The 24,160-nt window shown below is 36.7% G+C and overlaps 2 protein-coding genes and 1 pseudogene across 2 annotated transcripts; all 3 read right to left on the bottom strand.

Annotated features, from left to right (window-relative positions):
- Positions 1–10,272: 10,272 nt before the first annotated feature.
- LOC111466586 (pentatricopeptide repeat-containing protein At1g05750, chloroplastic) lies at positions 10,273–11,874 on the bottom strand. The gene has a single exon (XM_023111310.1). The coding sequence runs from the start codon at positions 11,834–11,836 to the stop codon at positions 10,283–10,285; it is 1,554 nt and encodes a 517-aa protein (XP_022967078.1). The 5' UTR covers positions 11,837–11,874; the 3' UTR covers positions 10,273–10,282.
- A 447-nt stretch (positions 11,875–12,321) lies between these two features.
- LOC111466570 (receptor-like kinase TMK3) lies at positions 12,322–16,872 on the bottom strand. The gene is made up of 2 exons (XM_023111287.1): positions 14,134–16,872; positions 12,322–13,038 (listed from the first exon to the last, which is right to left on the bottom strand). The coding sequence occupies exons 1-2, from the start codon at positions 16,529–16,531 to the stop codon at positions 12,530–12,532; spliced, it is 2,907 nt and encodes a 968-aa protein (XP_022967055.1). The 5' UTR covers positions 16,532–16,872; the 3' UTR covers positions 12,322–12,529.
- Positions 16,873–20,142: 3,270 nt separating this feature from the next.
- LOC111466329 lies at positions 20,143–21,896 on the bottom strand (annotated as a pseudogene).
- Between the last annotated feature and the right edge of the window lie 2,264 nt (positions 21,897–24,160).

The raw sequence follows: 24,160 nt of genomic DNA, 5'->3' as shown, positions 1-24,160 counted from the left end.
TTTTTTTTTTTTTTTTTTTTTTTTTTTTTTTGTACATGGTGACCTAAATTTTTTAGTTGACTGACTTACTCGAGAATGAGAATATTGACCGTGCACAATTGTGACAATTCTTATACAATCGTGGTCGAACCTTAACATGCATGATTCTTATGAGATCTATACCGAGGTTGCACCTCGAGGACTCTAAGATATGATGATGATGAGAGACTAGCAGAAACGACTAACTAGGAGACCTAGAGAACCTAAGAAAACTTAGAGGGCTGGAGGTCCACATGAGACCAAAAACCAAGAAATAGAATGAGTAAACCTATGGTGTAGCCTAATAAATGCCTATTTCGGGGAACCAAATCCCCTAATGAGAATAAGACACTTAATAAACTAACTAAGATTAACAAAACTCGATAGAAAACTATGAACTACCAGGAAGCTGCTTACTGAGTATATTTTAAATACTCATCCCTGCTACTCTAAATTTTATTTTAGATGATGCTTGATGGAGCTGACGAGGTGGAGGTGCACATGAGCTAGGGTTTATGGAGTCTTGGGCTAGATTGGTGTTATGTGACCTATTGATATATTTTACTTACGAATTTTTATGTTTAGTTTGTATTTCTAGATTTAATAGACTATTAGTGTCATGTTGTTTTTGTGTGTGTCATGTGAGTCTTTAATTTGTGATATGTTTTCGAACGATATCATACTTAATCTAAATTTTTTGTATTTGCATATACGTTCAAAGTTTTAAATTTTACGCATTTTTACTTATTTTCACGTGAGTAAACAACGGTCCGCGACTTGAGTCCCTCGCGAAGTAGGCAGTTACATATTATCATTTAATAATTATTATTGTATTTTTTTTTCAATTTAATGATAAAAATGATTACTTTATTTTAAAAACTAAAATTGATCTTTACAATTTTTTTGATTTTGTTTCTTATCTTTTCTTTTTTTAGTTGATTTTATTTCTTTATAGGGAATATATTTTGTGGAATAATAATTAGTTATAGAATATATATTAGATATCTTAATATTTTTTAGGTTGGTCACCGGTATATTTTAGATTTATAGGTAATAGTCTCCTGTTTTTTTAAATTAGTTGTACCTCTTATCCTATTTAAACAACACATAAATGGAATTGTATTTTCGATCTCACCTATATTTCTCATTTATGGGTGATGAATCGGAGGGTGAACATTAATTTACTGTCTCTCCATTTTTTCTATATATTTGTCCTTTCTTCCTCACATTTTTATTCTTCGATATACCATCCTTTTTCATTATTCTCTCCATCTAACTCTTACTATCATGGTTCATATTATCTCCTCGTGCTTAATTTCAATACTTTCAAATGGTTCAACAATAGCCACTACACATGTATAAATGTCTACCGTGTTTTCTCGAAAGAATAAGGTACACATGCATTAGGAGGGATTTTTTTTTTTTTTTTTTTTCTCCATTCAAAAGCATATAACTCTCTCCATTTTTTCTTATTTCTCTACAAAAACTGAACCCAATTTTTTTTTCACATTTCTTCAACATATAATTTCAAAGTCATGTTCTCAAATGTCCTCTAAATATAAAATCAATTTGTATGTATGGAGTTAAATATGAGATTATAATTTTAAAATTTTATAAATTCAAACTTTTGAAATTAAAGAAATTATTGTCATATCATTTGTTTAGTTTGATATGAATATTGAAAAGTAATAAGAATTAGAGCTGTTAAGCTTTTTATCATCCTGGCGTCGAGCTATTTTTCCGCAGGATCTCCCCTACAGTATCGTCACCGCAGTAGAGTTTAACCACCAAGTTCGGGATGGATTGGTGTGGTTCCTCTACGCCTAGGACTCCAGAATATCGAACCATGAACGAAGAAAGACATGAAAGAAAAGCATATTGACTAGTGATTGTGAGACCCTAATTCTTGACTGGAGGGGACACCAAAGGCCTCTGCCCTTCCATCCCTTGGATAGATAGAGAGGGAGGGCAGAACTTTTTTTGGTTGTGTAAAATAACGAGTAGTTCATGATTGATTTTTTTTATTCTTTGTTTTTTTTTTTTTTTTTTTAATTTCTAAAAATTTGTAATGTCACATCCCTCAAAAATAACTATTCTCTAATTTAAAGAAATGAATCACATTCTAATTTACTTTTTACTTTATGTGGATCACATACAAAGTGAAATGAAGTTAAATATGGAATTATAATTTTAAAATTTTATAAATTCTGGTTTAACTTTTGAAATTAGAGAAATTATTATCATATCATTTGTTTATTTTAATAAGGTGTAAAATGACTCGTAGTTTATAGTAAAGACTTAATTTTTTTATATATATATATATATTTTTTTTTTAATTTATAAGAATTTGTAAGGTAAAATAGTAAAAAAATAACTACTTTGTCTAATTTACTTTTGTTTTCTCCTTCCTAAAAATGCATCACATTCTAAGTGAAATGGATCCTATTCTAAGTGATTTTTTTTTTTTGTTGAGGCATTTGATGCAATTAAACCACTTCGTGAAGTGATAGGCAAAGAAGGCAACAAGTTTTTTTTTTGATAGACCAATACATAAACATGTAACGTGTTCCGAGAATATTTTTAAACAGGTTTAATATTTTCAACAGCTTTGAATATTAGTACAAATCCCAAATACGATTTATTGGCCATTATTAACGTTGTCAAACTCGCCCGACCTGTAGCACATCCCACCAACATCATGTCATTGAAGGTGTCATTCAGGCCGCAACAGAAAAGAAGTCAAGTCAGACCGACACTGCAACATCAATATAATGACTAAAAATAGTCAATTGTATGAAATCACATTGTGGTTCGATAAAAAGTGAATCTCATTGACTGTCCGTTTGCCTTCAACTGCGTAACTCAGCTTAAGTGGTTTTTGACTTGGCACTTTCTTCTAAGATGTGCATGTATACTAACAAAAAATAAAAGAATTACTTTTTGTTAACGAATGTTTCGATGGGTGATTCTCATTCATGCATATATGTAACGTTTTGTTATTTAAAAAACAATCAGCGCCGAACGTGGGTCTGCGCCTCGTGTGGCCCAACAAGACGTGTGCGACCCAGGTTGCACCTAGACCAGGCCCGACCCGACTTAATATGGCCGATTTTGCCGCTTTTGTGTAATTCACCAATTTTACCTCCGATTTTGGCACCATTTTCATGGTATTCCTCATTTTTTACCAGTGTAGGACTCATTTGAGGAGTTTGGTAAATTTTGGAACTGAGAGACAAAAATACCAACAAAAAATGTCATGTTTTTCAGGTAAGTGGAATCTGGTAACCTTGGATGTAACTAAGCTATTAGTATACAAGAAAGTATAATATAAGAAACATATCCTACGAATTTGAGCATAGAATGAATTGAGATAACACATACTGAATGTGATTATGTATGTCTACTGAAACGCGTATGCACCACCTTATAAACTGAAATTCATAACTAGGTATCTATGTTTAGATCGCTATGCTATGTCTCTATTTCATATGTTTATGATGTACGCGGTTATACGAAGACTACTAAACTTCATAACTAGGTATCCATGTTTAGATCGCGATGCTATGTCTCTATTTCATATGTTTATGATGTACGCGGTTATACGAATACAGTTTGGGATTTGTCAACTAACTCCTAATTTCAATCATTTATATACCATCCTTTTTCATTATTTTCTCTATGTTTTAATTCGGTCTATTTAACTCCTAATTTCAATCTTCTATATATCATCCTTTTTCATTATTCTCCCATTGTTCATCTCTTCGTGCTCTCTCTCCACTTAGATCTTGCTCAATTTCAATACCGGTTCAATCCATTGTTCATCTCTTCGTGCTCTCTCTCCACTTAGATCTTGCTCAATTTCAATACCGGTTGTTCATCTCTTCTCTCTCCACTTAGATCTTGCTCAATTTCAATACTGGTTCAACAATGGCCACCAGCCACATATAGAACTCTGTTTTAAACCATCTTCAACCAAATTCACTATTCATGGTCTTTGGCGGACCAATTACACTAAAAACTTATTTGACCATAAACAAAATTTTCTCTAAATAATAAGTTACAAATGCTGCCATATGATGGTTTTTTTCCCCTCCATTTAAAGCATATAACTCATGCCTCAATGAGGTGCGCAACTCGGGTTGTAGCTCGGCCCGGCCTGGCTTAATTGGGCCGGTTTGGCCCCTTTTGAGTAATTCATCTGTTTTAATTTCGATTTTGACACCATTTTCATGGTATTCCTAATTTTTTCACTAATGTAGGACTTATTTGAGGAGTTTGGTAAATTTTGGAACCTCTAGAGACATAAATCGAAACAAAAAGTATCACACCTTTCAGGTAGGTGGCACCTCGGAACCTTGGATGAAACTAGCTCTTAATATGTAAGAAAGTATGATATAAGAAGCATATCCAAGGAATTTAAGCATATAATCAGTTAAGATGACCCATGTTGAATTTGATTATGTATGTCTACTAAAATGAGTATGCACTGCCTTATGAACTGAAATTCATAATTAGTTATCCATGTTTAGATTGCTATGCTATGTCTCTATTTCATATGTTTTTTATGTATGCAATTATACGAGGACAGTCAGGGGTTCGCCAACTAACTCTTAATTGTGAACTTGACTAGATTGTTAGGGGTCCGGAATAGTTTACGATTTATGATTGAACCATGTGGGGAATACTGCGAAGTTTCCCAGTTAGCTTCTTGTAGAGAGTCTGCCACAAGCGGCAGAGGTCCACAGCTGTACCTTATGAGTTAGTTATGATTATTGTTCATGCATGTGATTTATGCCGTTATACGAGGACGATAGGGATTCACCAACTAACCCATCACTGTAAACCTGACTCGATTGTCAGGGGTCCAAATAACCATAGAATTGGCATATGATGTTTTATGATATATGATTTGTGTCTTGTGGGGACCATTAAGAAGTTTTCTATTTGGTGAACTCGTCGTGAGTGGAGCGTGAACAGTTGCATCTTAGAATTAGTCGAACCTTAACATGCATGATCCCTATGAGATCTATACCGAGGTTGCACCTCAAGGACTCTAAGATATGATGATGATGAGAGACTAGCAGAAACGACTAACTAGGAGACCTAGAGAACCTAAGAGTACCTAGAGGGCTGTAGGTCCACATGAGACTGAAAACCAAGAAATAGAATGAGTAAACCTACGGTGTAGCCTAGGAAATGCCTATTTTGGAAACCAAACTCCATAATGAGAACAAGACACCGAAAGAACTAACAAAGATTAACAAAAATCGATAGTAAACTATGAAGTACCAGGAAGCTGCTTACTGAGTATATTTTAGATACTCATTCCTACTCCTCTCGATTTTCTTTCATATGAGGCTTGATGGAGCGGACGAGGTGGAGGTGCACACAAGTTAGGGTCTATGGAGTTTTGGGCTAGATTGGTGTTATGTGCCCTATTGCTATGTTTTACTTACGAATCTTTTGTGTTTAGTGTGTATTTCTGGATTTCATGGACTACTAGTGTCACATTCTTTTGTGTGTGTGTCATGTGAGTCTTCAGCTTGTGATATGTTTTCGAACAATATCGTAGTTAGTTTAAATTTTCTTTATTTGCATGTACGTTCAAAAGTTATAAATTTTATGCACTTTTACTCATTTTCATGTGAATAAGTAACCGAATGTGACTTGAGTCCCTTGTGAATCAGACCATTCCATATTATAATCTAATAATTATTATTGTATTTTTTTCAATTTAATTATTACTTTATTTTAAAAACTAAAATTTATTTTACTTGGGATGAAATTTGTTGCACTTCTCTAAAATTAGGAATCTCAAATTCACAAATTTTGATTTTTTTTTTTTCTTTTGTTAGTTGATTTTATTTCTTTATTTTTTCTTTTATGGTAGATTTTAATTTATTATCTTTTATGTGGAGCTTAAGTTATTATCCAAATATAAATATATTTAGAGAATACAATTGGTGGAATAATAATTAATTAGGAATATATATGCATATATATATATATGAGATGTCTAATATTTTTTTTTCGAAATTGGTAGGATGGTGAGTAGTATATTTTTGATTTAGTTAATAGTCTCCTAATTTTTTAAATTAGTTGGTACCGTTTATCCTATTTAAACAAATATCAATGAATATAGCATTTTCAATCTCACTTATATTTATCATTTATTGAAGATAGAATAATTGAGTGAACCATTAATTCTACTTCTCTCCCTTTTTTCTATATATTTGTCATTTTATCTTCCCAATCTAATCTTCTAAAATATCTTTTTTCATTATTCTCTCCATCTAAATCTTTCTATCATAGCTCATATTCATCTCTTCGTGCTCTCCATCTCCACTTTAATCTTGTTTATAAATGCTCAATTTCAATACTTAGTTCAACAATAGCCATCATCGACCACATGTATAAATGTCGAAGTACCATATGCAGGAGATTTTTTTTTTTGAAGGTGTCATGTTATTGAAGGTGTCATTCAGGCTACAATAGGAAAGGAGTCAGACCTCCACTACAACATCAATATGATGACTAAAAATAGTCAATGGTATGAAATCATATTGTAGTTAGTACTTATAAAGATTGACTCTCAACTGTCTGTTTGCTCGCAAGTGCCCAACTCAGTTTAAGTGGCTCTTGTTTTAGCATTTTCTTCTAAGATGTGCATCGATGATAAGAAAAAATGAAAGAATTGCTTCTTGTTAACGAATATTTCGAAGATTGGTGATTCTCATCCATGCATATATGTAACGTTTTGTTCTGTTATTTAGCCCTTTCTTCTAAGACGTGCTTCTGTGCTAAGAAAAAGATAAAAGAATGGCTTCTTGTCAACGAATATTTCGAAGATTGGTGATTCTCATCCATGTATATATATGTAATGTTCTGTTATTTAAAAAACAACAATCAGCATCGGTCGAACGTGGGCCTGTGCCTCATGTGGCTCAACACGACGCGCGTGACCTAGGTTGCAGCCAGGCCAGGCCCTACCCGACTTAATTGGGCCGATTTCGCCCCTTTTGAGTAATTCACCTGTTTTAGCTCTGATTTTGGCACCGTTTCCATGGTATTCCTAATTTTTGATCAATGTAGGACTTATTGGAGAAGTTTGGTAAATTTTGGAACCACAAAAATACCAAAGTGTCATGTTTTTCAGGTAAGTGGAACCTCAGAACCTTAATGTAACTAAGTTCTTGGTATGCAAGAAAGTATGATATAAGAAACATATCCTAGGAATTTGAGCATAGAAAGTTGAGATGACACATGCTAAATGTAATTATGTATATCTACTTAAACGCATATGCATTGCCTTATGAACTGAAATTCATAACTAGGTATCGAGCTATGCTATGTCTCTATTTCATATGTTTATGATGTACCCAGTTATATGAGGACAGTTTGGGATTCGTCAACTAACTACTAATTGTGAACTAGACTCAATTGTAAGGGATCTGTATAACTATAGAATTGGCTTATGATAGTTTACCATTTATGATTGTACCATGTGTAGACTACTACGAAGTTTCCAAGTTAGCTTCCTGTAGTGAGCCTGTCATGAGCGGCAGAGGTCCAAGTTGTACCTTATGAGTTGGTTATGATTATTGTTCATGCATGTGATTTATGCGGCTATACGGGGACGATAGGGATTCACCAACTAACCCCTCATAAACTTGACTCGATTGTCAGGGGTCCGGATAACCATAGAACTGGCCTATGATGTTTTAGGATATATGATTTGTGCCCTGTTGGGGACCATTATAAAGTTTACCAGTTAGCTTTCTTTTGGTGAACCCGTCGTGAGTGGTAGTGGTCCACAATTGCACCTTAGAGTTGGTCGAACCTTAACATGCATGATCCCTAGTGATAAGCGCCAAGAATGCTAGATTTTTGCAAAGCTAGAGGTCCTTCTAGAATCCTTGCAAACGTTCACAGAGAAAGCTAACTTAACGGATTGATTCCAACCAAGAGCTGGTTAGAAGATGAATGACTCTTATATCGAACTTGGAATCTATGATGGTCACTCTTAGATACCAAGGCAATTCACTCCAAAATTAGTTTGATCAAAACTAATTCAATGAATCGGTTTAAACATCAAACTTAAAGCAAGGTTTGAAAAAGAATAACACCAAAAAGGTATCAAGAAAACACAAAGGTTTTGTTTGTATTCAACAATTCATCCCCAAACATGAATATTACATGCCTTTAAATAGGCCCAAAAGATAACCCTCACATAATAAAATTCAACCACGGACTACAAATCACTAATAAATACTATTAAATATAAATTGAAGAAAAACGGCATTCATAAATTGTCTTAATTGGTAATTCCACTACCAGGCAAGTCTTCTAATCTCTTTCCTATGTCAGCCACTCCATTATTTTCTTGATTTGATACTTGAATCTTCATTGTATTGCTTCTTATAATTGCTCGTTCGGATACATGGAAGTGATCAGTTGTTGGATTCATATCACCTATGAGATCTATACAGAGGTTGCGCCTCGAGGACTGATGATGAGAGACTAGTAGAAACAACTAACTAGGAGACCTAGAGAACATAAGAATAATCAGAGGGCTGGAGGTCCAGATGGGACCGAAAACCAATAAATAGAATGAGTAAACCTAGGGTGTAGCCTAGTATATGCCTAGAGCGGTCATGAGCTAGGGGCTATGGAGTTTTGGGCTACATCGGTGTCATGTGCTTTATTGATATGTTTTACTTACAAACCTTTTATGTTTTGTTAGTATTCCTGGACTTCATGGACTACTAGTGTCATGTTCTTTTGTGTGTGCGTCGTGTGAGTCATGAGTTTGTGATGTGTTTTCGAACCATATAGTACTTAATCTAAATTTTCGTTATGTACATATACGTTCAAAAGTTGTAAGTTTTATGCATTTTTACTTATTTCCATGTGAGTAAGTACCAGTCCTTAACTCGAGTCCCTTGAAAGAAGGGTCATTACATATTATCATCTAATAATTATTATTATACTTTCTTCAATTTAATTATAAAAATGATTAATTTAATTTAAAAACTAAAATTGATCTTTACTTGATTATCAATTGGGATGAAATGTTTGATTTTTCTAAAATGAGAATCTCAAATTCACAATTTTTAAAAAATGATGGATACTATTTTGTTTCTTTATCTCCACTCTAATCTTGCTTGTAAAGGTTCAATTTCAAAGTAAAATGGTTTAAGAATAGCCACTTACAAAGTGTATAAATGTGTTAAACAATTCCAACCAAGTTTTGGTTTTTGCCCCCAACAACTTACACCAATGCCAAACTTGTTTACCACATGAGTTCTTTTTCTCCATTTAAGAGCAAATAACTCATAACACTCCATTTTTTCTTATTGTTCTCAAAAAACTGAACCCAAAACTTTTTTTTTCTTCGATATATAATTCGAAAATCATGTTCGCAAATGCCCTCGAAATATAAAATCAATTTATATGTATCAAGTATGGAACCTGTTTCGGGAATGTTTTTAAACATGTTTAATATTTCCAAACAACTTTGAACATTTGTACAAACCCTAAATATGTCCTATGGGCCATTTTGAATGCCGCAAACTCACATCCCACCAATATCATGTCATCGAAGGTGAATGGCCTCCGCTGCAAGTTTTTATAAACAGTCGAAATCATATTGTGCTTTAATAAGGATGGAGTGACTCTCTGTCGTTTTAAGTGACTCTTGCCTTAGCACTTTCATTCACGGTAAAAGATATGCATCCATGCTATGAAAAAAAATAAAAGAATTACTTCCTCTTAGCAAATATTTCGAATATGGGTGATTCTCATTCAGGTATATTCATGCACAAAACTCAAAAGATGACCTTTTCTTTTAAATAATAAATTTAACTGGACAATAATAAATTTTATGCTATAAAAATTAAATAATTAAATTAGCTAAACTCAATTGATAAAACCATTTGTTTAAACCTAAAAAAATTAAAGGTAAAAGCAAGACACATTTGCACGATTGATGACGTCTTGGTATCAAAGACTATGAAATTTTTTATAGACTTTAGGTTAGTATAGGTCACTGTTTTTTAATATTTTCACTTTATTTTATTAAATATAAGTTTATGACACCGATTTATGAAATTATTTTAAACAAATGACTCCATGTAAAAAGATTATATCACGTATATGATAACAGCTTTAGTTCCCTTTCGAAATTAGGTTCATTATCGTAGTTTTGCTTCTTCTATCTCACAAAGCCTCAAATGGATCAAATAAGGGATTTACTAAATAAGCTTCAATACTCTTTACTAGATTCATTACCATTCATAAAGGTAGCAGTTTCAGGAACATAGCCATATATCTTGAGTTCATGAAACAACACCTCTAACATCGAGTATATATTGTCTGCATCAACATGGTATTTGTCACCAGCAACAAACTCATGAACCTTACCGTCGATCTCAATCGAGCTAAACCCCGGTTTTTTCTGAACGCCTCGGGCTTTCATTGTTCTCCTGACCTTGTTGGCGCCTTCCCATCTCCCGACTGCTGCATATATGTTCGAAAGCAGCACGTAACTCGAATCACCACCAGGGTCCAACTCAAAGAGATATTTGATCAACCTTTCAGCCAGGCTCACATCACCATGAGTCCTGCAGGCAGCCAGCAGCGACCCGAGTACAACTTCATTCGGTTTCATCGGCATTGTCTCGATCACGTTCAACGCTTCATCCAACCTCCCTGCACGGCTATAGAGGTCAACAATGCATCCATAATGCTCAATCCTAGGAGTAATTCTATGTACTCTCTTCATGTTATCAAACAATTCCAGCCCCTTGTTCACTAAGCCAGCATGGCTACACGCAGTAAGAGCTCCCGTGTAGCTAACTCCATCTGCCATGAATCCTTCCTTCTGCATTGCATCAAAAAACTCCAGAGATTCATCTGCAAAGCCATTAATAGCAAATCCCACAATCATTGAATTCCAAGATACCAAAGTATGTTTGGACATTTTATCAAACACTTGGCGGGCAAACTCAATGCATCCACATCGAGAATACATATCTATCAATGAATTACTTATCCTAATATTATCCTTAAACTCCTGCTGCATAAGGAACCGATTAACCCATAACCCAAAAGAAAGCGCACCCAAATCAGCACACGCCGCAAGAACAGCAATTATTGACACATAATCAGGCTCGATACCCGAGCATTGCATTTCATGGAAGCACTCCAATGCTTGTTCAGAGTACCCCTGTTTCAAAAAACCATTAATTAAAGCCGTCCAGGAAATCGCATCTCTTGTAGGCATTTCATCAAACAGTTCAATGGCCAACTCAATCTCCCCATTCCTCATGTACCCATCGAGCATCGTGTTCCAAGTGACAGAGTTTTTCATGGCTAGATAATCAAAAACATTCCTAGCAAGACCCAATTGAGCACATTTGGCATACATAGCAATAAGAGCAGTCCCAACCATTACATGCCCTGTATCCAAACCTAATTTACGGACGTACCCATGAAGAGAAGCGCCGAAGTGGAGGCTGTGTGACGGAAAATCAGCACAGCCGGAGAGAAGCGTAATGAATGTGATGTGGTTTGGCTCAACTCCGGCGAGTCTCATCCTGGTAAACTCTGCGGCGGCTTCGGCTAATTGGGCGTTGCGGCAGTAGCGAGCAATAGAAGAGGTCCATAGAACAATGGGTTTAATGGGATTTGAGGAATTGGGAGTGCGAGGGAAACTGAGATTTGATGGGTTTGAATGAGGAATTGGAGAAGGCGGATTAGAATATTGTTGGAGTTGGAATTGGAATGGAATGCCGGTGTGCGATGGAACGCTGCTCATCGTTCCTGTTCGAAGAATCGTTTGGTATAGAGCGGGAATGGGATTTTATTAGTAAATAACTCATTAATAAAAATAATAATATTTTTAAAAAAACTTTTATAATTAGTTTTAAATAAAAACCATTAACATTTCTCCTAAATATTATTAAACTATTTTCAAAAAAAAATCAAAAAATACACTTATTGTTAGTATATAAGTAAACATCAGGTTTTACAAATAATATTTAACCGTACATAAATTAATTTCAACTTTTTTACAAAATGTTAGGGTTCATTTGAGGAGTGTACATGATTCGGGTTGGGTTGAGGGATTTTTTTGACCCATTCCAGAAGTTAGGGTTAGTTGAATTGGTAACCTAACCCGACCCCAAAATTTTCACAACCCAATCCTCTATTTATTTTTGAGTTGGGTTCGGGTTAGGTTTTAAAAAGAAAATTATTTTAAAAAGGTTACTACCCATTTTCATTCCATGCTAAAATATAATATTAATGATATTTCCAACCAGCAATACAAAAACAATTTTTTACACAGTAAATTCCTTTGTATATAAAAGCATGACATAAATAAAGGAACACAAAACAAAACAAAGAGTGAAACCAAAAGCTCATAAACCCAGCTCCAACTGCTTTTAACTGATTAACTTATATTCAGCTGAGGTAGATGGTAATAGTTCCTTTTCAATGTGGAGTTTACTCATCTTCCATCAACAGAGGTGAAGGAGTCTGCAAATCCGGTGGGTCGGGCGGGAATGCTTCCCTTACTGTCTTGAAGGCTCGTAAACTTCGTGTCCCCGCTTTCTGCTTCCTGCCATACCTTTAACATTTCAGGAAGCGGTAGACTGTAATCAATCCCCGACAAACTATCTGCATCGTCGTCAATTGGTTTCCACTTCTCGATCAAAGGCGAAAGCACGTTCACCACATGTCCCATGTCGGGCCGATGAGTTGGCTCTCTAGCTGTGCAATGTCCTGCCAATTCAGCGATTATGAAGATCTTCTCGAACAGGTTGGCGTTTACCGATAGAGATGGATCGATGGCAGACATTAGCTTTTCTTTGTTCGACTTGATTCGCCAAAACCATTCGGCCAAGTACCGGCTTTCCTCTGGCCGCTCCTCATCCAATGCCATCATTCCGGTCAAAAGCTCCATTAGCACCACGCCAAAACTGAATACATCAGCTTTTGTAGTGATCTTCCCCATCACTGAATCCCCAGAGAAATTTAAGAACAAGAAGATTTCAGAAAATTGAAGAACTTGAAATCAAAGAATCAATTATTAGCCATCGGAATGAATGCTATAAGCTCGTTTTATAACGTTTTGGTTTTTGGTTTTGAACATTGCGCTTGTGTTAATAGAGTTTATAGGCCTAACTTTCTAAAACAAAAAAAATGTAACCGTTCAAGCCCACCCCTAGCAGATATTGCCCTCTTTGAACTTTCTCTTTCAGGCACGCGTCTGCTAGAGAGAGGTTTCCACTCCCTTACAAAGAATGCTTTGTTTTCCTACCCGCCAATGTGGGATCTCACAATCCACCCCTTTCTGGGGCCCAGCGTCCTCGCTGACACTTGTTCCATTTCCACTCTCTTACAAACAATGCTTTGTTTTCCTCCCCAACCAATGTGGGATCTCACAATTTACCCCCTTCTGGGGCCCAGCGTCCTTGCTGACACTCGTTCCATTTTCCAATCGATATGAGACTCCCCAATCCACCCTTTGTGGGGCTCAACGTCCTTGTTAGCACACTACCTCGTATCCACCCCCTTCGGGGCTCAACCTCCAAACTGGTACATTGTCTGGTGTCAAGCTCTTATACCATTTGTAATAGCTCAAGCCCACCACTAGCAGATACTATGCTCTTTGGGCTTTCCCTTTTGGGGTTCCCCTTAAAGTTTTAAAACGCATTTGCTAGGGAGAGACTTCCACACCCTTATAAAGAATGTTTCTTTCTCCTCCTCAGCCGATGTGGAATCTTACAAAAAATCAAATGGAGCCTTAACTACGAGTATCTATTCTATTCAGGTTCTAACTACGAGTAACTCTTTCGGGCTTCTCCTCAAAGTTTTAAAACGCATCTGATAGGGAGAGGTTTCCACACCCTTATAAACAATGCTTCATTCTCCTCTCCAGCCGACGTGGGATCTCACAAAAAATCAAATGGATATTAGATGGAGCAACTACGAGTATCTATTCTATTCAGGTTCTAACATGGCTGCAAAAAGTCAAACAAACCAAACATACTTCAAAAGGCTAGCTCAATTGTTTGCCATGAGTTCTAAAAAAAGAGTTGGTGTAAGTACCTGCATACTCAGGTGCTAGGTATCCAAATGTACCAGCAAGCTTAGTTGCTACAGACTTCTCCCCATCTGGAGCCAACTTCACGAGTCCAAAATCTGAAACTTTTGCTCGAAAATCATCGTCCAGAAGAATATTAGACGATTTAAGATCTCGATGTATGAAGGTTTGTCGGGCTAAACTATGTAGATATTCAATTCCCCGGGCAACATCGAGCGCAATCGTCAGCCGAGTCATCCAAGGTAGAGGCTCCAATTTAAAACTTCTCCAATGGAAGAGATGCTTGCTAAGAGCACCTTGAGACATATACTCATATACAAGAAGCCTTTCAGCTCCTTCTATGGAATACCCCAAAAGCGATACCAAATGTCGATGTCTAACATGGGAAAGAACTGCGATTTCGGATTGAAACTCTTCTATTGCTTTATTACTGATCGATCCAGCCTCCATTCTCTTCACTGCTATTTTCGTCCCATCCTCCAACTCACCTTTATAGACCGTTCCAAAGCCACCTCGGCCGAGCTCATTTTCAAGGGAAAAATTATTGGTCACCTTGCGGAGAACTTGAACAGCTACAACCAAATTCCCATCCTCAATCACATGAGAACTCTCAGTTCCACCACTATTAGTACTTGTCATGCTAGTTCCCGTTTGATTCGATACGTTTCCTGTGTTCTTATTCGACACAGAAATCTTAACCATGCTTTCAGGGTAAGAGGGATCTTTCGGGTGCACCACGAAAGTTGGAGATTCGGCAGCTCGTTTTCTCCTCATAAAGCAGAAGATACAGAACAATGCTGATAGAAATATCATGACTATAATGAGCACCGTGGCAACCACGTACATAATTCTTCTCGTCTTTGAAGACTTTTGCATCTCGGATTTGACATGGACAGATGAAGAGGAATTCCTTACTGTAATTGGAGATCCAGGAACTGGACTCCTCGATGACGCATCACCTGAGGGATCGTCTAGGGGAGGCGACACACTGGTAAGTGGTGGATGTGTAATCGATAAAGGAGGCACTGCAGAATGATTAGAAACCAAAAAAGGATTTCCCAACGTTAAAACTTTAACATCATCTCGAAATTTCGGTAAAGGAGGCTCAAAATTGTTTCCAGTCAAATCCAACAACCTCAAAGATTTCAAACTTGTAAAATTCTGAGGAACTATACCACTAATATTATTGCCAGCCAATCGAATTTCGATCAACGAATCTAAGTTCGATATAGAAGGACTCAAAGTACCAAGAAGTCCTCGCTTGGGCAGATTGATCATCGAAACCTTGGACTCAGGATTGCAACTAAGTCCCAACCAAGGCCCTTGGCATGGATCATTACCCGACCACTCCGATGCAAGACGTATAGGATAATTCAGACTGCCAAGAAAATACAAAAGTGTAGTAACTTCTGGGGCACATTGTAGACCTGGTTTAGACTGACAAAAATAGTTGTAAGCATAAGTAACATTACGAGCCTCGAACTCCGGTATCGGACCCATTAGAAAGTTATTATTGAGGACCAGATTGTCAAGGTTCATCTTGGCCAAGCTCTCAGGAACCAGACCAACAAGTTGGTTTCTATTGAGATTAAGATCAGACAAAGCTGCTAGCTCCCCAATATTTTCAGGGATCACCCCTGAGAATTTGTTTCCATGTAGCCATAGCTGAGTCAAAGAAGTCATCAACGGAACAACATCGATCGAACCGGTCATTCCGGTATCCTGATCATTCAGCCATAGAATCTGCATCAAAGACTGCCCAAAACTTTCAGGAATTGGACCAGTTAACCGGTTGTAAGAAAGCTTCAAAGCTGTCAATGATGGCAATGTCCCCAAAAACTCAGGGAGAGGCCCAACTAGATTGCTATGAACCAGTGAAAGATTCGTCAGCTGAACCGACTTAGCAAGCTCATCAGGTAGAGACCATCCAGCAGTGGCATTGAAAGGATTATAATCCAAAGCCAATACCCTAATGTTGGTTAATCCATTGAAGAAATCTAAAGGGATCGTGTCGAACTCATTGAAATCTAAGTAAGCAAATTCCAGCTCTGATAAGCCACTGAAAGAAGGCAATGCCCCATTGAACTTGTTCTTTTGGAGACCCAAGTTTGAGAGCTTTGATAACTGGTTAAGATTCTGAGGCAAGGGTCCTTTTAGACCCAAGCCCTGAACCTGAATCTGAGAAACTCTATCACCTGCACAATAAACATGAGGCCATGGAGGAATCCCACATGGGTCATCTCCATTGTCAGGCCATTTGAGAAGCTCTGGATTTTCTAACCCCATTCTTAAGTCATTCAAGATTTTGACATCATTTAGGTCAGTGGCACAAAAACAAACAGTTGATGTGCATAACAAAACCAGAGAGATACAGAGCCCCAAATTGTAATCCATCATTTCCATTAAAGAAGAAAACAAAAATGTTGAAGAATGAACCGCAATGCAATGCAAAATCTCATGAATTGGAAAGGATTCAAGTCGAAATAAACATAGCCCAGATGAGAAAAATGGGAAAAAAAAGTTACGAACACCTGAAAACCGAAGCTCTGTTTCGTAAGAGGAGCAGTGAAAGGTAGATGGGGGAAGTGGGTATGATCGTGAAAAGCAGAGAAGGGGGCCTTTACGACTGTCTGTTTCTCTCGTTCGTCGGGTCTCCTTCCTTTGAACCTAACACGGCTTGCTTTGTCCTTTTCGCCCATCAATTTTGGCCTCATTACCCAAATTAACAATGGGGGCATGTTTAACCCACTCACAGTTGATCTTGCCGACATCACTCGCTCTCCAAAACAAGAACAGGATGATTCAGACAAGTGACAAGAGGCCCTTCAAGATTTTTGTTAACAAAAACTTTATAATTGATCATAGTTACATGTCAAGCTCTATGCAAACCTGTGATACTATTTCAAACACACAGAAGTGTTTAACATATATTGATCATGTCAATCTAACCAACTTAGAAATAGAAATACAACTCAACCAAATTCAGTATATATAGAATTTGTAAAAGTGATGTTTAGTAGATAAAAGTGACACGAGATGCTTTCCATTTTATAAATAGTCATTTGAATTTTATGAAATTTTAGTTATAAATTTAAATATAACTTGAATAAGTAAATTTTTTTAAAAAATAATAAAAAAAAACTCAACAATTCAACTCAATCCAAACTAGCCCGAAAATAGAGGACGAGAGTTTTGGTACTTCATGTCATACATTTTTTTTAATCATATACTCATTATTAGAGTGTATATATAAGATGGATACATGACTCAGATCGATTAAAACCCAATTCAATAGACCATATCCTCCAAATGCGATCAATATTGTTCCTCGACTTAGGTCATTCTAATCGATGAATAATCTACTAATATTATTGTCATTCATACTTGAAATGTACCGTTAAATTTATATTATATAATTTTTTTTTATGATAAATTACGTATCACTAGTTTAAAATTATATATAATTAAAACATAAGTTAACATTTCACTTTTATTATTTAAAAAATAACAAAATTAAGGAAGAAGGCAAGTTACAATTATTTAATTAGGAATGTTTAATTATTAGTAGATGGATAATGGTATTTTTGTTATTTTAAAATACATTATTTTTATGTAAATAAAATTAAAAAAAAAAAAAGTAAATTATTAATAGTTATGTTAGAAGCAAGAGACAGGAAGGTGGGACCCAGGTGTCATAATAAAAGAATGAAAGAAAAAGAAATGCCGTTAATTGAGGATGATTCTATTCCTCCTAGGAATAAATTTAATCCATAAAATGGAAAAATAAATTCCACGCCGACACCTTGATTTGAGTTATGATATACATAAAAAAAAACCTAATAACTCAGCTACTTATTATCGTCTTGATATGTTATTGTTTCACTAACTAGCTAATCAGATGTGAGCCCTTCTTCGAACACGTGTCCAGCGGTAACTCGTAGTACAACCGAACGTGAGCTGCTATAACAAATCTCTCGCTTCCCATCGAGGATCGAGTGGAAAGGCCATGATCTGTAGGAGAACATATCACTCATTCTTTCATTGGAGACAGGTGCAGGAAGGAAGAAATCAAGTAGATTTAAGGGGGCTTTTAGAGAACGTATCAATAAGCTAGACCCATGATTCGAGTTGCTTCATGCTATAAATAAACGCGACATTAAAATTTATCAGCGATAGTAGAAAGAAAACCAATAAAATGGGATTCGAAGGCGAATCCCTCAAAACATGCAAGAAGGGACGACATTGACAAAAAGAGACGAAGCTGAGAAAATAGCTCAGGTTGGAGCAACACACCATCGAATGTTCAACAGGTAGTTTCATGATCAGTCATTGTATACTCTTGTGGGTTGGAAGCCGGCAAGGAAAAGAGGGGGACACAACTCCCCCTCTCCCCGTTCTACTGTCCAAAACATGTCAGTCATTCGAAGTTCTGGAGTTGGTTCGGATAGGAACAACGACTAAATCGGTAGAATCCAATCAGATCTGGTTTACATTTATATTAAATACAAGATTTCAAAATAATTAAAAGAAAATAAAAAACTTAGAAAACAAAATTAGGAAGAAACTAGAATATTTATTTATTTTATTTTATTTTTTAAAAAAGGTGTGAAATTGGTGGTTTTGTAAATACTTTAATATTTTCCAAAAGTAATATTCCACACTCGATTAAAGCGCCCGTCTTCCTCAAGCATTAAAGATTGAAGGATTTATAAAAAGGAGGGCCCTTTGGACTTTGGCTTAGCCTCTCCATTCTCAAAATAATTTTAGAATTGTATTGTAATATTCTATTCTATTATAATAATAATAATAATAATAATACACGAAAACAAATTCGGGTCAAGGAAGAAGATGACAAGCGTGTCGGGTTCATGCATGCATGGCTAAAAGGTGGAAGGCTCGAGGTGAGTGCATGAAGGCGTGTGACGAGCTCTGGTTCATTCCATTCGACTTCTTTTGACCTGTTCTATCAATATTGGTCCATCTTGACTTTGTTAATTACTGAATATATTAGGATTGATCTTCGTGAGAAAAGGAGTTAGCTATTCACGTAAGTAGCATATTGAAGCTCCTAAACAAGTTTGAATTTGTTTTAATTATGATAAAGGCACGTTATACCACGACCTAATTAGTAATAATCATGATCGCATGCGTAGATTATAAGCATGTTAGAGGTTAATGATTAGTATGCATGGTGTATGACTCTACTTTATGCTTATGAGATGATTCTAGTATATGACATATGTGAGTGTACTACAAAAAAAACCTAACGTTGGTTCGTTGTTATTTTAGGTAGCTAGAACATTTAGTAGATAGGTCGTATTTGACCAATAGTGAGTTTGAAATCCAAGAGAATAGTCATAGAGCATGTTGTCCAATTAGTCTACTTAAACCTCATGGAAACCTGACCGATGAGTTGTATGCTAAGTTAGAGACGTGAATATTACCGACCGTTGGGCTGTGTGCTATTTTAGGCCACCAGAGTGTTTAGTAGACGACTCGTATTTGATCAAAAGTGAGTCTTACAAATAAGTCCAAAATTTATAAGGAACATAAATAGAACACAGAGGTAAATGTTATTTAAAACACCTCAAGACCTCTGTACGATGAAACAATCGTTAGAATAAAAGAAGAAAAAAAATCAAATTTCGTCATAAATCGTGAGATTTTCAACGAGCCATCGCGATCTAGTGTGGGCTAACCACCCACGTTTCCTATAAGAAAAGACCATCCACGCTCCCTCAACCATCCAACCATAGCGCTCGTTACTCCTACCGCGACCCTTCTGAACATACAACCCAGTGCATCTTGCGTGCACGACCCAAAAGAGTGTCTTCGGCCTAGCCATAAGCGGCCCACTCCATTCAGCCTTAGATCGCGCGCTTGTTTCAAGCCCGCACAAACGCTGACAGCCCAACAACCCGCACATGCATTCTTCACCCATAATTGATTCGCGTACCCGTGAATGCCACCCGCACATGCTCACGACTAGCCTAAGGGGAACTCGAGCCTCATATTCATTTTTCACCCACCTTTGTAGCTTCGTCGGACCGTTGACGAAGTTTATCTTCACCAACCGAAAACAGCTTCTGCAAAATCTAAGATTTTTCGGCCACACATGTTTGTGCATTCATGTTCCATCGTGTGCAACACAACAAAAGAATTATTTGGAACTTCGAGCCCTTCCTAAAAGCTCAGATAACTATAGAACCTCGGCCTGAACTTTCTGAAGCCCAGAGAAAAGGCCATGGTAAGTTATTAACATGAGATGCAATGAGCATCTACAGGTTAGCTGCTTACGGAATATTTTTAAGCTCTTACTTGGAACTGATGCATTAGGAACCTCATGATACTGAATCCACGGAAGTTTCTCCGCTATAAAACGATTAAATGCAATAGGAATGATGCGATCTTCACAACCTTGCCAAATATGAACAGATGCATTATTGTAAGGGAATGGATTACTCAAGTCGACGATGGGATTGAACTCCCATTTTGATCCATAAGAAGCCAGTATGTCTCGATTAAGCGACTCGTGTTCACCATGTTGTGTCACTTTTTCCTAAATTTGCAAAAGAAACATTACTGATACTAAAATTTGATAATACAAGCAGCAACAGGCTCACTCATCATGCATTCATTGATCTATTGCAAAGAGAAAAAAAAGCACCTGGTTATGATTTAGAGTCCTGAAAGACTTTTTATTATCTCTAAATCTGAATCACAGGGCGTGTTATCACCCACCAACGTTGGAAGCCATTTTTGGGTCTTCCACCAATAGTATAACCATGCAACCTGAAAGGTCCGTTGGAACGATCGAGGAAGACTCCTAAAAGTCTGTAGTGATAAAGCTGAAGGAACGGAAGCCCACCAGTAATTCACAAAAAGAACACAGGGGAAGCTCCTGGGAGATCAATTCAAAAGAGTATAAGAATTGATCACAGTGAAATGAAGATTAAGTGCCTGTGTGGAATGTATTTTAGACAGCTCCAAATAGAGCATGCTTCCATTGAACCTCCCATTACGTAAAATTTTGTGCCGAGCTCCAGTTTGTCTGCTAATTCTTGAATGTCAAATGCTTTGGATTTTACCGAACGTGCTGGATATGGGTCGCTCTCGCCATAACCGACTCGGTTAAATAATACTATGTAGAGCTTAAGCTCCTCTATAAATTCTTGAAGATAAAAAATATTGTTGAGGATTGTTGGGAGGGAGTTTCACGTTGACTAATTTAGGGAATGATCATAGGTTTATAAGTAAGGAATACATCTCCATTGATACGAGACATTTTAGGAAAGCCCAAAACAAAGCCATGAGAGATTAAGCTCAAAGTGACAATATCATACCATTACGAATAGTCGTGATTCTTAACAACTTTTGAGGAAGTCTAAAGCAAAGCTACGAGAGATTAAACTCAAAGTGGACAACATCATATCATTCTTAATAGATACCGTGGAATACATTTAGTAAACTAAGACAGAGGCAGGTAAGCTATAAGCAAAGAAGAAGGATTTGTTACTTGAGAGGCAGGTAAGTGCATGTCTTTGGTGCTATTGTAGCCATGACACATAATGATTCTGTATTGAGCCTCTTCCTTAGGAACTCCAATTTCCCTGTAGGTCAAATGCCTGCCATCGCTGAGCTTTACTTTGGGTGAAGTCAGTGGTGGGTCGTTTGCAGATCCACATATCTGAGGAGGTGGAGGTTTCAGTGCTTGATAAACCCATCCAAGAAGACCCACTGCAAATGCTAATCCTATTGCTACAATCATTGCCTGGAGACACTAGAAGTTCATTACTACCCATGTGATTCATAAATAAAAAGATCATACTTCGTGTCGGTTATACAGAAAGTTCAAGCCATATAGGTGATCAATTGTCTTACTGCAAATACTTCATAGCAATTCTAAGAAATAGAATCTAGATTAGTTTTTTCTTGCTTGTGTATCATCTAAGTATTATACAGAGAATTTAAGCCGTGTCACAATCATACTATGTAGAGATTATACTATGAACAGAGTAGGTTGTGACCTATACGTCAAGTCAAGCAAAGCGGAGATCCTCAAGAGGAGCTTATCCGACCACGCAAGAGCCAATATAGAAGAATGTTATGATGCGACCAAGGAGGACGATACATCATCCAACACACTATATAACGTGAGCATTAAAGAGTAGATGAGGCATAAGCAAGAAAAGGATAACGAGTAGACAAGAGTGTCAAAGATAGCCTTGTTGAAAGGCCGAGTAGGACTTTTGGCCTTAACCTCGAAAGTTGGGGTTTCGAAGAGAATTTGGGCATGTAGTTTTGGAGTCAAGTTTGTCCATATGAAATATGAACGTTCGCCAAATTTGGTGTCAATTGGACAACGGACGGACTCTCCACAACACCGTATGCCGTTCGCCAAAATGACGTCTACCCAAGGAGCATTGAAAATACCTCAAAATGTACTATATGGGGATATGACTAGTTGTCAATTCTTCCTACACGAGTTATATGCTATCAAATCCATTGTTGTTATCTATTGGCTTTTAGCTTATAACATTATTTTCTTTAAAATTGTTTTCAACGTATTTCATTGCTCACGTTTCCTAAAAAATTTCTCTCAAAATGTCTGCGCGAATTTCACATGGCTGACTTGTTCGTTGGGTTAGAACAAGTGTCGCACAATCGCTGTCCTACTGCTATAAGATTGCGACTGTGATACCATGAATGTCATCCTATTAAATAGACAGTGTATTCTCTTATGAGATCTCACATTGGTTGGAGAGTAGAACGGAACATTTTCTTACACATTTTAAAAATCTTGAGGGAGCTTCGGTGAGCTTGGACCGTTACATCACTTTGAGCAGGAATTTCCCCATTTTATGCAACACAACTAACCCTTGAGCCAAAATAACATCATCAAGGAGGGTTTGATTCTGCAAAACAACATCAATAACAGCTAAAATCTACTTTAATGTGAGAGAGAAATCTTCCTAAAAATGATTGTAGCTGCTAACCATTTCTTTCATGAAACCATTAAATTGAACCATTTTTTAGGCATTCTACATTACCCTTTATAGTTTGATTACTATTAATTCATCATGAACAAATGGATTATAACTCACTTTTTTCTAAAGAGCTTAGCCAAATTTTTTGAATTTGCCAACAACATCATTACACTATTGATAGTGGAATGATTTCTATTTTGATAGAGGCTATATACAATGCACTCGTACCATTATTGGGTTTAATCCTATAGGGCTAATGATGATAGTTTAACGCTCCCCTCAACACTAGTCCTCATTTGTTGCATCAAAAGATCTCATGTTTGTTAGTATTCAGCCCTTTTGTAAACAAGTCTACCACTTGTTCATCTATCTTGATTTCTTCCTTCAAAACTTTATCTCTAATAAAATTGTAGTGCACCTCCATATAAAACACCAAAATTTATGTTAGGGGAATCGGAGATTGGTTGTCACATTGGAAGTGGTATTGGATAGTCAATTTTTTGGTGCAAATCTTCCATCATAAGTTTCAATCATGTACTTTCCTGATTTCTCCAGCCGCTACTCTGTACTTTGCTTCTATAGTTGGCAATGTGACTATTGATTGTCTTTTGCTACACCAAGAAATTTTTCTCGAACTGAGCTTGTACAGATACTTGATGCTTGATCTTCGGGTATTGTGATATCTTGCATAGTAAGCATCACGGTATCTAGCTAGCTTGCAGTCTTCGTTTCTTTTGTACACAAGATCATAATCAATTGTACTTTTGACATATTGCAAGATTTGTTGAGCTGCTTCCAAATGAGGCTTCTTCGGACTTTGCATGTACAAACTAATGACTCCAACTTCATTTTCAAATCCATTTGGTTGGTTTCGGTAGATTTTCTTATCTAGCTCTCCATGCAAGTAGGTGTGTACATGATCCGAGTTGGGTTGGTTTGAGAGATTTTTTGACCCAACACAAAATTCAGGCTGGTTGGATTGCTAACCCATCCCATCCCAAAAATTTTTACAACCCAAGCCTATATTTTTGGGTTGGGTTGTCGG

The sequence above is a fragment of the Cucurbita maxima genome, unplaced genomic scaffold, assembly GCF_002738345.1.
Source record: "Cucurbita maxima cultivar Rimu unplaced genomic scaffold, Cmax_1.0 Cma_Scf00031, whole genome shotgun sequence".
NCBI lineage: Eukaryota > Viridiplantae > Streptophyta > Magnoliopsida > Cucurbitales > Cucurbitaceae > Cucurbita > Cucurbita maxima.
The sequence above is the reverse complement of the archived record's forward strand: the minus strand, read 5'-3'. Positions and strand labels throughout refer to the sequence as shown.

What these genes read in the sequence shown, in the direction of transcription:
- LOC111466586 (XM_023111310.1), bottom strand. Translation starts at nt 11,836, where the DNA reads ATGAGCAGCGTTCCATCGCACACCGGCATTCCATTCCAATTCCAACTC.
- LOC111466570 (XM_023111287.1), bottom strand. Translation starts at nt 16,531, where the DNA reads ATGGAAATGATGGATTACAATTTGGGGCTCTGTATCTCTCTGGTTTTG. An exon ending in CCTAGCACCTGAGTATGCAG is followed by an intron (nt 13,039 to 14,133) that starts GTACTTACACCA and finishes CTGGGGATTCAG; the next exon opens with TGATGGGGAAGATCACTACA.